General features: G+C 35.5%; 1 protein-coding gene across 2 annotated transcripts in view; it reads right to left on the bottom strand.

The window, feature by feature from the left end:
- Positions 1-16,802, bottom strand: part of EPHA6 (EPH receptor A6) — an 876,611-nt gene that overhangs the window by 358,161 nt on the left and 501,648 nt on the right. For both annotated transcript variants that reach the window (XM_053918286.1, XM_053918285.1), the window contains exon 6: positions 4,968-5,092. In XM_053918286.1, the coding sequence (XP_053774261.1) occupies positions 4,968-5,092 (125 nt within the window). The remainder of the gene's footprint in view (positions 1-4,967; positions 5,093-16,802) is intronic.

Here is a 16,802-nt window from a genome sequence, read left to right as displayed (position 1 = left end):
TGCTAGGGGTAACTTCACAGTGGCTGGTGACTTTTGTCAATGTCCTGTGAATGAGTTCTTAACAAAAAGAGGAACTTTACTAATTTCTCTTGAAAGCAAACAGCTGTGTTAGGCAACAATTGCAGGTTGGGTGACAAAGGGAACAAAAAAAGAATCTCCATTCTTCAGGACTCATAAAATAGTGGAGTAAGATACACAAATAAATGACTATAATTAAGGCTATTTTGAGAAATATAAGTATAAAAAAAGAACAAAGAAGCAACAGAAAGAGGGCCATGGGCAGGGGGGAAAAAAGGAGAGCAAGAATTCAGAAAGTGAACAAAACGGGTAAAGAGCAGGAAAGAGTAGAAATAAAGGAAGGCTATGTCTGATATTCAATGGAATTTTTGATTTTTTTATAAAAGACTATATTTACTTATTTTTAGAGAGGGGAAGGGAGGGAGAAAGAGAGGGAGAGAAACATCAGCTTATGGTTGCGGGGGACCTGGCCCGCAACCCAGGCAGTGCCCTGATTGGAAATCCTACCAGCAACCTTTTGATTCACAGGTGGGCACGCAATCCACTGAGCCACACCAGCCAGGGCAAATTTTTGATATTTTGTAACTGTAATAGGTTTTGCAACATTCTGAAGGTGGAGACTGAAGGGTTGAGAGCAGATGTCTTAGTTCTGTTAAAATAACTTTCTAGGCCCAAGATGGAGACGTGCCTACCTGAGTGCCACGGCAGCAGACCAAACTGGGACAACTCGCATGTCCCTGTAAAAAATGCTCTGCCTGCAATACTGCAGTGTATCCAGTCAGCCAATCCCCAAAAGCCGGGCCAGCTCCGGGCTCTATACGTTCTTGTTCCTTCTCATCCTAAACAAGGTTTACTAAGTAGCCCCAGTCAATGAGATATTTTCTGTTTTTCTCTCCCTTGTTCTTTATTGTTGATCCTATAAAAGCTTCCTTCCTTCTGCCCATTTCTCAGTTCTCTAAAAGCAGACTATTTCATGAATTGTTAAAAAAGTTTGTATCACCTAAATTGCTTTCAGTTTTTAAAATCATACCCTCTTTACAAGTGGGCCCTGCTTTTGGAGAAAAGCATAGTTAGTACGTAAACATAAAGTAGAAATAGTTTTGGCAACCTATATTTGGCTTTTTTAAAATTAGTTTAGGTCCATTCATATTCAAACTACATTCATTTGAGTTTAAAAAGTGAAACACTTTTTGAGTATGAAAAGAGAAAAATATCTAAGAATTGGGGGGGTGTATAATGAACTGACTAGAGAATATCTAATTAGTTACGACCAAAGCAATATGTTTTTTTCTCTATGTCCCTCAACAGACACACATACATATACAGAAGGACATGACTGCAGGGTCTTATCTTTTATATTTAACTATGATGTGAAGAGCACTGATGCCTGTGATGAAGTATTTTTAAACATGTGTGTTTAGGTATTTAATTTCAGTAGACATGAATGAAGAATACAGTTATGTGGGAGATGTGATAACTTATCTATGTGAAGGTACAGAATTAGCATTTGGAAACAGCTAGAACTGCAAGAGTTTATCTTTCTGGATCTTTATTTTATTGATGAGGAAACAGGACTAAAAAAATTCAGATTTCACCAAACTCAAATTTTTGAACACCCAAACCAGTGCTTTTTTTTCCTAATATTACGTATTCTCTGAGCAAAAGTCACTGGTAACAATAATATGTTTGATTTCAGATACAGACAATTTATATTCTAAACACATTTTTTTCTGATTTACAGAACAATGTTCTTAACACAATAAGACCTTAATAAAACAGCATAAATTCCTCAGAGAATGGCATAAATGTTGATTATTTGTGAATTGCTTATGGGTTAGCAATACAGTGTAACTTTGAATAGAAGAAAATGGAAGGTTTATGTAATGTAAATTGAAGACTAAAGCACCAATATTAAAAAGTGAGTAGAATGTGAATATTATAATGAGCAGAGAATTAAGATTCATAGTTATAAGCTTTATAAAAATATTCTGGGCATTAGGTACCTTAGCTAATAGTTGGTGGGCCCCCAGATCCCCTCGGATCAACTTTACTTAATCTTCCTTGTAACTACCATCTCTTTTAGAGACCTAAATTTGGGCTACAGAAGTCACTGCAGAGAACCAGAAGTGCCTATGATTTTTCTCCCATACCATGTATATTGTACATCTCCATTAAGCCCTGTTGCCAATGCTGATTGGAATCAGAGTACTTATGTTCAGCTTCTTAGTTTCCACAGTATAAACTCTGAGGTGTAATTTAGATTGCAGAGCTCCCCTTAGTCACTCTGAGTTTGATTGGCATCTTCCTTCCTAGTCCTGCTGCCTCCATTCTCTTAGCAGTTCTCCTGGGAGTTTTCTTAGTGACTTGTATGCAAATTGCTGTCTCAGGGCCTACTTTTGGGCAACTCCATCTAAGACAGCTGCCAAAGCTATTTAGGATCCATCCATTAATCCATCTATTCATATTTATCTGCCACCTTCCTCTATCTTCCTTGGTTCACCTTCATTCTGCCTCCCACTCCACCCCAATAAGCAACACTTGAAAGAGAGTATCATGTACACCCTATTCCTAAGGAAATTTTATAATTCTGTATACTCATATAATCATACATAAATATACACATATGGAAGAATATCTGTGTTCCAAAAGTGGGATCATTTGCATATACAGGGTGGGGCAATAGCAGGTTTACAGCTGTTCATGTGGAAAAATAATACAATAATTAATAAATAATAATACAAGAATAAACTCTGTTTTTCTTATTGAGCAGTATTTAGGTTCCTAATAAAGAAGGAAATTATTTATAACTAAGAGTGCTATTGTAATTTGCCCTAGTTATAAGCTTTATAAAAATATTCTTTTGGAAGGAGAAACCATGTTATAAATGCTGATATGTAAAATGTCTGGTTAGAATTTGAAGTCATAGTTGGGAAGAGTTTTAATGCTGTCAATCACTTAAGCTGTCTCTGAAAGGTTTATATTCTAACATCTTTGGTTGCCTATATATTATGTATTTATGTGTAAAAAGATAATAATTTTTATTTAGCTTATACACAATTCCCATGCTGTTGTGTTTCTGATTTTATATTATGTTATATGCTAACATTTCCCTAATGCGCACTTAGATAATATTTAGTACTGATTTAATGTTCTTTTCATCTTCAAGTATGTTTATAATTAACTTTTACAACATACTAGAAGGGTTGATATCTTCATTTCCATTTTGTAAGTGTAAAGTCTGAGACATAGGGAAATTAATTGACTTTTTCTTGGTCAAGTCAGTGTCAAAACATGAATTAGAAATCTTTGACTTCCAATTCCATGTTTAATCCATTAGCACTACATCACTGCCATTTTCTTACAAAATAAACTTCTTCAAAATATTATTTATTCCATAATTAAAACATGAATATTATGTCAATCACCATCTTTCAGATTTTACTTACTGATTTCTATAATTTTGATTGCATGAATGTGGTTTCTTTTCTAAGGAATCTATATAATTTCTCCTTATTTGGAAATATTGCAAGTTATCTTCATATTCAAACATGATGTAGATATTACTACAAAATAAGAATGATTTGCTGTGTAGGAAATATAACCTTTATAAAACACAGAGAAATATTTTCATCCTCCGAAAGTTGCTTATACATATGTGTGAATTGCTTTTTAAATAATCAGAGTTTGTGAATAGATGAAGATCTATTACATTAGTGGACAGAATATATGTGTATTGTTGTGACAGCTACAGGTAATAACATTTGAAAGGGTAGAGCAACAAGACTTCTAAACACATGCTGGCCTGGCTAATGTGCGGAATCTATAATCCAATTTAAGCTCAGTGAATTCCTCCTGTCTTACACTATGAATTTACCCATGTGGACGGGTAATGATAATGACAGTTTTCATTGACCACATAATGCTGAAATTACTAGAATGTCAAAATGGGTTCAGCCGTGCTTCTGAGTCACTCCCTTTTTCAAACTTATACTTGCTCAGAAGCAATAGAATAGAAAAATATTTGTTTCTTTTCTTGCTCCTATATTTCTTCAGAGAAGACCTTAATTTATTTATGATAGTTCTTTGCTTCTAGTAAGTTATAGAAATGCAAGAAGTTCTTTCTTATGGTAGTATACCATTGAATATTATATATAATTTTTACATTTAATTTTTAAATTTAATGTTCACTGTATGAATGAATATTCTAGAATAGTATTAGCACAATGAGACTGTCAAATTTGAACATGTGGTCTGCTGTAATATCTATAGCAGCACTATCATAACGATAAGAATAATGAAGGGGAGCATAAATAAAGAGTGAAAATGACAAAAGTGAGTATAAAATTCATGGAAATATAGTAATTGAGAACATTTTTAAATGGCAAAAATAGAAATTAAGGTTTACAGTTGATTTATTAGCCAGATTTATCTTGCTAGCTTCTTATAAATAAAACAGCTGACACAAATGTAGAGAAAAATTTTTAAATGATCAGCTATTTCTATTTCTTCATTAGATCATCCTTGTAAGTTATATTAGACTGTAACTTTGAATTCACTGGCAAAGAATATGACCCATACAAACGCTTTTTAGGTTATAGTAATTCCATTTCACCATTTCTTCCCAAGTGAATTTAGAAACAATGTTATGTCAACAAAACTGTATATTGCGGAAGCTACTACTTCTTATTATATTGTAAAACTCCTAGAGTAAGTCGTGACATAAACATTTCATATATTCTGCTTTAATCTGACATAAAACAAGGCAAATTAATTAAGAAATTATATGCACAATAGTAAATCAGAGAGTACTCAAAGACGTAGTAGGTATGAGGTTAGGCCAAAGAACAGGTTTTAAGGTAAGATAACATAGAATAATAACATGTTCAGTATATACATATATCCACATATATGTATATGTAACTTTTTAGGAAGCTCCAAGTAAGACCTACTTTCTCATAGTACTTGATCTCGTAGTCTAGTATGGCTCCATTGGAAAAAGCAGGTGCTTGCCATGATAGAGCAATGCTATTTCGAGATGCCCAGTCCTTCCTCACTGTACCTATCAGGGAAGGCGCTGAAATGAAAGAAAAGAACTAAGAATTAATTGTCAGGAATCATATTCCACAATCCTTTCTTTAATATTTTGTCTTCCAAAAAATACAATTCTTGCTGAGGAGGACATCACACATAGGTGCAGATTAATAAGGTAGCCTTAGCATCTACTCTATTCAATCGAAATAAAGTATTAAAATATATTTAAAAATACTACTAGGGAACTTAGGAAATTTTCATGTAGTCCAAGAAGAAGGGCCAGAGCTCATCATCTTTGATATTTTTAGAGGGGGACATTTTTCTTTAAACTGGCTTTGGTTTTGATATGAAGTATGGTACACTTGGCTCCTATATTTTACCAAATGTAAATCTTCTATAGCAAAATCCTCTGCAATTTTATACATGGTCATTTATACACTTTTTTTCTCTTCAAGACTTAAGACTTTATAAAGTCTTAGTACTTTATAAAAGTTTATGTCACAAACTTCTTAACTGTAGTAAATGATTGCTTATCAAGTAAGTGTTATTTCTTCTGCATGGTTTCAGTTGCATTTGAATAAAATTGAAATGTTTGACTTCTGAAGTTTACTTTCAGAATCATGTCATTTTCCCCTATATAACATTGTTTTAACAATCTAATTTGAGCCAAAAGTAATCTTGTGTAAAACTTCCAAAATTTACCTAAAATGTATATATTGTAAATTCATTTCTATAACGAAATATATTTCACTTTAAGTTTTCAAATTTTTGAAACAGTAGTTTTTTACATAGATGTTAAGATTCATAAAAAGAGAGACCAACAAGATTGCAGAGGAGTGAACAGAAGCCACACTAACTTCCTCCCAGGAACAATCTGGAATTATAACTAAATTGTGAAGAAATCACACAGAAAAAACAATTGAATAATAACCTCAGGCAGACAGAAGAATCATCTTTAGCACAACCTAACTGGTAAGGAGTGCAGTGGAGACTCCAGAGGGCTGGCTGTGCACCCACAGGCAACAGTGCTAGAGGGATAAATAAGGAAATGATTGGATCCCCCTGAGAAGTGTGGGGTCTAAACCCTAAGCTGGGATCCACAGCCCAGAGCACCAGAGCCCCCAAAAGTACACAGATAACAACCAGCAGTGAAAAGTGGCAGGGTTGCTCTCTGCCACAGACAGACAGCTAGAGACACAAAGGGCTGTTTAAAGGGCCAACCCACAAATTTTCATTTGCTGCCACTTACCCTGGACTCCAGCAAAGATGGGGGCAGAGTGGGCTAGAGACACCAGAGGAGAGACTGAGAATGGAAGCTTTGGGGATAGAACTGAAAGAGCAGCTGCCAGGATCCTGGGGCTGAGTCTTCCTGTATATGCAGCAGCCATCCTGCTCAGGTAGACCTCTCCCCCCCAGAGCAGCAGCAGCCTGAGGGGAAACAATAGCCCCAACCCCAGGAGGGATTCTGCCCTGCCCTATGGGGCTAAAGCCTGACAGGTGAGTGCAGAGTGAGTAGATAAATAACTGAAGGAGACAGTCACAGACAGTAGATCCCTGGGTCAACATCTGACATCACCAGAGATGGATCCAGAAAGAAAAAACAGTGGTAAATACTAGAGGCAACAGACGAATCAACTACGGTCTTCCCCATGATTAGCGATATTTTCTTTCCTGTATAGCTTTTTAACCTTCATTTCTTGTTCAACAAGTTTGTGCATATTAACTCACTAGATTTTATACTATAGTTTATTTCTCTCCTTTCTTATAATAGGCTTAATCTCTTTATACCCTTATTAATACTGGTTCCTTTGCTATTGACACTGCTGTGGAGAGGAGTTATTTTTGTGGTTGTGGACTTGTTTCCTGGGCTTTGTGGTTTTGTTCTGACAGCACCTGCACAACAGCATACAAGACATGGTGGGCGGAGTGACCCTCAGTCAACCAGCTGGAGGGAAGGACCCACCAAAGAAAGACCCAACAACAATCAAATCCAGAGAGCCAACATAAAGGATATCCCAAGAGCAACAAGTTCAGGAGATCAAGGAGACTGCACCACTGAATCTCACAGGTCTCCTACCACAGAAGGTCACACCACAAAATCAGGAAGAAAAAACATCAATTTAAGAAACAGAAGCAAACAAGAAGAGTCTCACAAATAATTGGATGGCAAAGAAACAATGCCCAATAGAAAGGAATGGAGGAATCTTCAGAAAAATGCTAAATGAAATAGAGGCAAGACAACGATCAGATACTGAGTTCAAAACAATGGTTATTAGGAAACTCAATGAGCTCACAGAGAATTATCAAAAACTACAGGGAAACTATGAGGATTTACTGCAAACTACATCAGCATGAAAAAGGACGTAGAAACTACCAAAAAGAGGCAAGAGGAAATGAAGGATACAATTTCTGAATTGAAGAACTCAATAGAAGGTATCAAGGCAGGCTCAATGAAGTAGAGGATTGAATCAGTGAGCTGGAGGACAAGGTAGGGAAAAACTCCCAGAAAGAGCAAGAAAAGGAAAAAAGACTAAAAAGGAATGAAGATGGGTTAAGGGAACTTCAGGACAACATGAAACATAATAATATCTATATAATAGGAATACCAGAAGGAGAAGAAGAGGAGCAATGGATAGAAAACCTGTTTGAGAAAGTAATGATGGAAAACTTCCCTAATTTGATGAGAGAGAAAGTCACTCAAATCCAGGAAGCACAGGGGGTTCCAAACAAGAAGGACCCAAGGTGGCTCACTCCAAGACACATCATAATTAAAACTGCAAAATTCAAGGACAGAGAGAATCTTAAGGGGAGCAAGGGAGAAACAGGGAGTAACATAAAAGGGAGCCCCAATAAGGCCAGCAGCTGTCTTCTCAATGGAAATGCTTCAAGCCAGAAGGGCATGGCAAGAAATATTCCAAGCAATGAAAAGCAAAGGCCTACAATCAAGACTACTCTACCCAGCAAGGCTCTCAATTAAAATGGAAGGCAATATAATGAGTTTCCCAGACAAAACAATAGAAAAAGAAGGCTAAGACAATACACCTCCACAAAACCAGCACTGCAAGATATGCTAAAGGGACTGTTTTAAGAAGATGGAGAAAAAGAGTGAGACAGAGAGGAACACAGCTACAAAGGTGAAAAATGAAGAAGTACCTACCAATAATAACCATAAATGTAAAAGGATGAAATATTCTAATTAAAAGACATGGGGTAGCTGAATGGATAAAACACAGGACCCACACATATGCTGCCTACAAGAGACCCACCTCTGAACAAAAGATCTATACAGACTGAAAGTGAAAGGTTGGAAAAAATATTCCAAGAAAATGGACAGGAAAAAAAAAAAGCCAGAGTAGCAATATTTATATCAGACAAAATAGACTTCAAAACAAAGGCCATAAAAAGAGACACAGAAGGACACTTCATAATCTGAAAGGGAAGAATCTATCAAGAAGACATAAACATTATAAACATATATGTACCCAACATAGGAGCAACCAAAATATAAGGAAAATCTTGGAGGACTTCAAAAAAGATATAGACAGCAACACATTTATACAGCAGATTTTAACACCCCACTGTCAAAAATGGATAGATCTTCCAAACAAACTATTAGCAAAGATATTGCAGCATTGAACAATGCCTTAGATCAAATGGACTTAAATGACATATATGGAACTTTTCATCAGAAAGAAGCAAAATACACATTCTTTTCAAATGCACATGGAACATTTTCAAAGATGGACCACATGATAGGACACAAAATAAGCCTCAACAAATTCAAGAAAATTGAAGGAACTTCTGGACAAGATGGAGGCATAGGCTCCTCACACAACCAAAAGGACAACAACCGATTTAAAAACAAAAAATAACCACAGAACTGCCAGAAAATCGAACTGTATAGAAGTTCAACAACCAAGGAGTTAAAGGAGAAACATTCCTTCAGGTAGGTAGAGGGGCAGAGATGGGCAGCCAGGGTAGAGAGGACACGCAGCAAGGCTGCAGTTGGAGGACCAGGTGGGCAAGGTGGCAGCTGACAGAGTGAGTGGTCCCACATTTGCAGTCAGATAATTGGGAAGAACAAGTGGGCAGTGAGACAGGCAACAAAACGCAGAATTCCAGTGCAAGGAAATAAAACCTCAAAACTTCTGGCAGTAAAAATCTGTGAGGGTTGCAGTAACAGGAAAAGCCCCCAGCTTCACAGGAGAGGTCCTTGGAGAGACCCACAGGGTACTGGAATATACTCAAAACCACTCAGCCAGGATCAGTAACAGAAGGGCTCAATTTGCTTGTGGAAAGCAGGGGAAGTGACTGAAAGCTAGCTGAGACTCAAGCAAGTGGCATTGTTCCCTCTTGGACCCCACCCCCACATACAGTGCCACAACACAGCAATGTGGGTTGTCCTACACTGGCAATTACCATGGCTCCACCCCTTACTACATAACAGGCATGCCAAGACAAAAAATATGGCCCTAATGAAAGAACAGATTAAAGCTCTAAAAATAGAACTAAGTGATGAAGAGATAGCCAACCTATCAGATACAGAGTTCAAAACACTGGTAATCAGGATGCTCACATAAATGGTTGAGTATGGTCACAACATGGAGGAAAAAGGGAGGGCTATGCAAAGTGAAATGAAGGAGAATGTACAGGGAACCAACAGTGAAGGGAAGGAAACTGAGACTCAAATCAACAATTTGGAGCAGAAGGAAGAAATAAACATTTGATCAGAACAGAATGAAGAAACAAGAATTAAAAAAAAAGAAGAAGAAGAAGAGAGGCTTAGGAACCTCTGGGACAACTTTAAACGTTCCAACATCCAATTCATATGGGTGCCAGCAGGAGAAGAGAAAGAACAAAAACTTGAAAATTTATTTGAAAATAATGAAGGAGAATTTCTCTAATGTGGCAAAGGAAATTGACTACCAGGAAGTCTAGGAAGGCCAGAGTGCCCCCCAAAATTCGGACCCAAGGAAGCACACACCAAAGCACATCATAATTACATTAAACAAGATTAAAGATAAGGAGAGAATCTTAAAGGCCACAAGAGAAAAGGAGACAGTTACCTGCAAAGGAGTTTCCATAAGGTTATCAGCTGATTTCTCAAAAGAAACCTTGCAGGCAAGAAGGAGCTGGAAAGAAGTATTCAAAGTCATGAAGGGCAAGGACCTACATCCAAGATTACTCTATCCAGCAAAGCTATCATTTAGAATGGAAAAGCAGATAAAGTGCCTCCCAGATAAGGTTAAGTTAAAGGAGTTCATCATCACCAAGCACTCTTTATATGAAATGTTAAAGGGACTTATCTAAGAACAAGAAGATGATCAAAACTATGAACAGTAAAATGACAACAAATAGCTATCAACAACTAAACCTTAAAAAAACAAAAACAAACTAAGCAAACAACTGGAACAGGAATAGAATCACAGAAATTCAGACCACATGGAGGATTATTGGGGGGGAAGGGGAGGAGGGAGAATCAGCAAAAAGGTATAGGGAATAAGAAGCATAAATGGTAAGTCCAAAATAGACAGGGGGAGGTTAAGAATAGCATAAGAAATAGAGAAGCCAAAGAACTTACATGTATGACCCATGGATGGACATGAATTAAGGGTGGGGATGTGGTAGGAGGGGTGGTGCAGGGCAGAGGGGAATAAAGGGGGAGGAAAATGGGACAACTGTAATAGCATAATCAATAAAACATATTGAAAAACAAATTCAGGAAAATTAAAATCATATCAAACAGTTTTCAGACCACAAGGGCCTGAAACTAGAAACCAACTTCAAGGAAAAAACTCAAAAACACTGAAAATTTGTGGAGATTGATTACCATTCTATTAAACAATGAATGGGTTAAATGAGGTCAAGGAAGAAATCAGAAAGTTTCTGGAAACAAATGAAAATGGACACACAACAGTCCCAAAACTTATGGGACACAGCAAAGGCAGTCCTGAGAGCAAATTCATAGTGACACAGGCCTACTTAAAAAAGAGAAACATTTCAAATAAATCATCTAACCCTACACCTATAAGAACTGGAGTAACAACAACAAACAAAGCCCAGAGGGAGTAGAAGGAAGAAAATAACCAAGATCAGAGCAGAATTAAGTGACATAGAGGCTAAAAGAACAATTCAAAGGATCAATAAATCCAGGAGCTGGTTCTTTGTAAAGATAAACAAAATCAAGAAGCCTTTAAGCAGACTCATCAAGAAAAAAAGAGAGAGGCATCAAATAAAATCATAAACCAAAGAGAAGTTGCAGCTGATAACACAGAAATACAAAGGATTGTAAGAAATTACTATGAACAACAATATGCCAAAAAATTGGACAACCTGGGTAAAATGGACAAATTTCTAGAAAAATATATTGCAATACTGATTCAAGAAGAAGCAGAAAGCTTGAACAGACTGATAACACCTGGTAACATCGAAGCAGTAATCAAAAGACTCCTAGGACACAAAAGCCCTGGACTGGATGATTTCACAGGAGAGTTTTACAAAACATTTAAGGAAGAGCTGACCCCTACCCTTCACAGACTATTGCAAAAAATCCAAGAAGAGGGCAGACTCACAAACTCTTTATGAAGCCAGCATCATCCTAATCCCAAAAGGAGATAAAGACATGACAAAGAAAGAAAACTACAGGCCAATGTCGCTGATGAAAATAGATGCTAAAATTATAAACAAAATATTGTCAAATGGCATACGGTAATACATTAAAAAGAACATACACAACGATCAAGTGGGATTCATCCCAGGAATGCAAAGATAGTACAATATTTGCAAATCCATAAATGCCATACATCACATAAACAAATGGAATGACAAAAATCACATGATCATATCAATAGATGCAGAAAAAGCATTTGATAAGGTACAGCATCCATTTATGATAAACACACTCAGTAAAGTGGGAGGAAGGGGAACATACCTCAGCATCATAAAGGCCATATATGAGAAACCTACCGCCAACGTCATACTCAACCTGTAAAAACTAAAAGCTTTCCTACTAAGATCAGTAACTGGACAAGGGTGTCTGCTTTTACCACTTCTATTCATCATAGTATTAGAAGTCCTAGCCACAGTGATCCCACAAGAAAAAGAAATGTAAGGCATCCAAATTGGAAAGGAGGAAGCAAAGCTGTCATTCTTTGCAGATGACATGATAGTGTACATAGAATATCCTATAGAATCCACCAAAGAACTATTGGACCTAATAAGTAAATTTGGCAAGACGGCGGGATACAAAGTCAATATTCAGAAATAGAAGGCATTTTTGTACATCGACAATGAAATATCAGAAACAGAAATCAAGAAAAAAATCCCATTTGTTATAGCAACAAGAGAAATAAAGTACCTAGGAATGAATCTAACCAAGGAGGTAAGCAACCTGTGCTCACAAAACTACAGAACAGTGAAGAAGGAATTTAGGGAAGATACAAACAAATGGAAGGATATACTGTGTTCATGGCTTGGGAGAATTAACATCATCGAATTCTCCATCCTACCCAAAGCGATTTACAGATTCAATGCAATGCCTATTAAAATACCAATGAGATATTTCACAGATGTAGAACAAACATTTCAAAAACTTAAGTGGAACCATTAATGACCCTGAATAGCCTCAACAATTTTGAGAAAGAAGAACAAAATAGGATAGATCAAAATACCTGATATCAAACTGTATTACAAGGCCACTGTAATCAAAACAGTCTGGTACTGGCATAAGAACAGACACATGGAGAGCCCAAATATAACCCATGTCTCTATGGTCAATTAATACTCAAAAAAGGGGAAGAAGCATAAAATGGAGTAAAAGTAGCCTCTTCAACAAATGGTTTTGGGAGATCTGGACAGCTACATGCAAAAAAAAAAAAAAAAAAAAAAAAGAAACTTGACCACCAAGTTACACCATGCACAAAAATAAACTCTTAAATATGGATAAAAGACTTAAATATAAGTTGCAACACCATAGAAGTCCTAGAAGAGAACATAGGCAGAAAAATCTCAGATATTGCATGTAGAAATATTTTCACTGATATGTCCCCTAGAGCAAGGAATATAAAGAAAAGAATAAACAAATGGGACTTCATCAAAATAAAAAGCTTCTGCATGGCCAAGGAAAACATCAGCAACACGAAAAGGGAAGCAGAGTTGTGGGAAAATTATATTTGCAAATGATACCTCAGACAAGGGTTTAATCTCCAAACTATATAAAGAACTCACATGACTCCATTCTAGGAAGACAAACAACCCAATTAAAAAATGGTCAAAAGACCTGAACAGACACTTCTCAAAGTAGGACATACTTTGGACAAAGTATGTACAAAGAGGCCCCAGAGACATATGAAAAGATGCTCAGTATCAGGAGCTATCAGAGAGATGCAAATTAAAACCACAATGAGATACTACTTTACAGTGGTTAGAATGGCCATCATAAACAAATCAACAAACAAGTGCTGGAGAGGTTGTGGAGAATAGGGAACCCTAGTGCACTGTTGGTGGGAATGCAGACTGGTGCAATCGCTGTGGAAAACAGTTTGGAATTTCCTCAGAAAACTAAAAATGGAACTGCCCTTTGACCTGGCAATTTCATTGCTGGGATTGTACCATAAAAGTCCTGAAACACCAATTCAAAAGAACCTGTGCACTCCAATGTTCATAGCAGCACAATTTACAATAGCCAAGTGCTGGAAGCAACCTAAGTGCCCATCAGTAAATGAATGGATCAAAAAAGTACGGTACATTTACACAATGGAATACTATGCAGCAGAGAGAAAGAAGGAGCTTCTACCCTTTGTGACAGCATGGATGGAACTGGAAAGCATTATGCTAAGTGAAATAAGCCAGGTGATGAGGGACAAATACCATATGATCTCATCTTCAAGTGGAACCTAATGAACAAAACAAACAAGCAAGCAAGGCATAACCAGAAGCATTGGAATAAAGAACAAACTGTCAGTAACCAGAGGGGAGGGGTGAGAGGGATAACAGGGGGAAAAGGGGAAGAGTCATGAAGGAACATGTATAAAGGACACATGGACAATGCCAAAGGGTGTAGGATTTAGGGTGGGAGGTGGGGATGGGTGGGGTGGTGGGTAGTGATGGGGGGAAAATGGAGACAACTGTACTTGAACAAAAATTTAAGAAAAAAAACAACTTGAAACATAACTAATTTTAATTTAAAAAAACACAACTATTTTTATACTCACATCAAAAGACAAATAATTAAAACTGTTATTTGTTCTCAAAATTCAGTCAACTTCAAAATTAATTAAGTGTTAAGAAACAATTATTCCCAAAGAAATCTATCAGCATTAGTAAGAGTAAACAAAACAAACAATTTAATATTAAATTTTTGAAGTGGTATAAAAAATGTCAGATATTGTTCAAAGAGCAAAAAAAAATAACATGCCTAAACAGTTTTTAAAAACTCATGAAAAGAGTAATACAAATTAAATACACTGAGATACCGTTCCTTATCTAACAGACTGGCAGAAAATCCAAAAACCTGACACAAGGATCTCTGTTGAAAAGGCTGTGGTGGTAAAGGACTTTAATACATTGTTGGTGGGAATTCAAAATGCCAGAGCTCTTACCAAGAGAAATCCAACAATTTAAGGCAAATTGTATGTTCTTTGTATTTTGGCTTTTTGGATATTATCCCAAATATACATTGCACAAATACAAAGAGGCATATTTACAATACTGCTCACTGAGAACTGTTCATAATGACTGTAAACAATTTAAATATCTATCAGTATGAGACTGGTTGAAAAAATATGATACATCCAGCAGAGAATTATGATGTTGTGAAAAGAAATTATGACTATCTATAAATACTACAGTAGCACTATTTCAGGATATATTTTTAAGTGAAAAAACTAAGGTGGACAAAAATGTATAAAATATAATATAAGGAGAAAGCAATGAATAAAAAATAATAATGGTTACCCCTAGGGCATGAGAGAAAATAAGATGGACACCACAGGGTTAAAAGCTAGACATTTCAGAATATACCTTCCTTTGAAGATTTATTTTGGAATTCTGCAAATATTATTTTAAAATATTAGAAAACAAATTAACATTTAAAAAAGCAATCTCAAAAAATTAGAAGAAAAATAAAAGAAACCTGTGTATCATGTTGGAGATAGAGACTCTAAGAGGAACTAGTTAAAGTTACTTTTAAACACAATAACTCAACATACATCTGAATGGCATAAATTTTAAAGGTAAAAAATATGCAAAAAATATTAATTTTTTTTCAGTAAGGATATTGGTATTATAATTCTGAACCTGTGTGGGTATATTAAGGGATAAAGTAAATGAGTAATTAGGTTGGTGTTATTGAGAACTAGGAATTTTCTTTCCCCCTAGGGAGAAAGGAAATACAGATGTCCATTTAATAAAGTATGTAAAAACCCTACAACAGTAGACTCAAATTAGAAACATCATTTATGAACTCATGATATTTTTCTAATTCCTTTTCAAAAATCCATTCAAGTGTACCAATTACTGGTGGGAATAGGACTTGAAAAAAAATAGATTCTCTAGGATTATGATGAATATAATTCATTTATTTATTTATATTGTATATTTTTTCCATTACTATTTAGTCCCTTCATACTCCCCTCACCCCCAGCAATCACCATGCTGTTGTCCATGTCCATGAGCCCTTTTTCCTTTTTGCTCTATCCCTCCACCCTCTACCCTCCCCTTCACCCTTAGCTGTCATCCTGCTCTCTATGAGTCTGTCTTTATTTTCCTTGTTAATTCAGTTTGTTCATTAGAATTCTAAGAAAAACTCAAGTATTAAGTTTTGTATTTCATGTCTGAGTGTTGCCTTTGAATCTTAAGGATAAAGTATTTTTAAAAATTTGTATGAATGACAAGTTTGGTTCTCCTAAGGAAATGAGTACTTTAGAAACTATACTTAAAACTCTTTGCAGATGTTCAATGAAATCATTATTGTTGGACTAAAATATATTCTTAAACATGAGCAATAATTATAGAAATTGTGAAGAAATGAAAACTTTGTGATCTAAGCTGAAATAGATATGGATGGTGTGGTAAATAAGAAAAAGAGCTCAAATAATTCACTATGTAGTTGAGTCACATTCACTATAATTAAACTACCTTTAATACATTTATCCCTGTTGGAAATTTCATTAATGTGTTTGAATTATAGTGTAATACTGTATTAAATGGTACTTTATGGAAAAATTAATACAAATTAATCATACAAATTATGTTGATTTAAGTATATTAATTCATTATAATTTTTGAAAATGTCTTTTTTATATGTATATAATCTTACAGTTAATTTTCAGTTTAAGGTACAATGTCATAAAGCAATATTACCAGTGTATCACATTTTGTCTCAATTATTTAGGACTGAAGGTCAATTAATATAATACTTGCAAAACATATAAGAATTCAATAATAGCAGCAGAATATTAGGATAACTGTTGGTTCAAATATAGCTACTATTTTTTCTATTTCCAATCTTCAATGGTCAATTAATTGTATAGGCACATCACCTAAATTTTATGTGTTATTTCCTATACATCTATAAAATAGAATCAAAGAAATCTATTCCCTAACTATATAGATCACACATAGACTTCAGGGTCCAAGAACTATGTAAACCCTAAAAAATATCTTCCTTTTTCCACATTTTTTTTCCATAGTTAAAAATCTTTATTTTACATAGCTGTAAAATATACATAATTTGTATAGTTCTATTTTTTAAC

Source organism: Desmodus rotundus, chromosome 2 (assembly GCF_022682495.2).
Source record: "Desmodus rotundus isolate HL8 chromosome 2, HLdesRot8A.1, whole genome shotgun sequence".
NCBI classification, from domain to species: Eukaryota; Metazoa; Chordata; class Mammalia; order Chiroptera; family Phyllostomidae; genus Desmodus; species Desmodus rotundus.
This window is presented reverse-complemented; position numbering and strand designations above follow the sequence as displayed.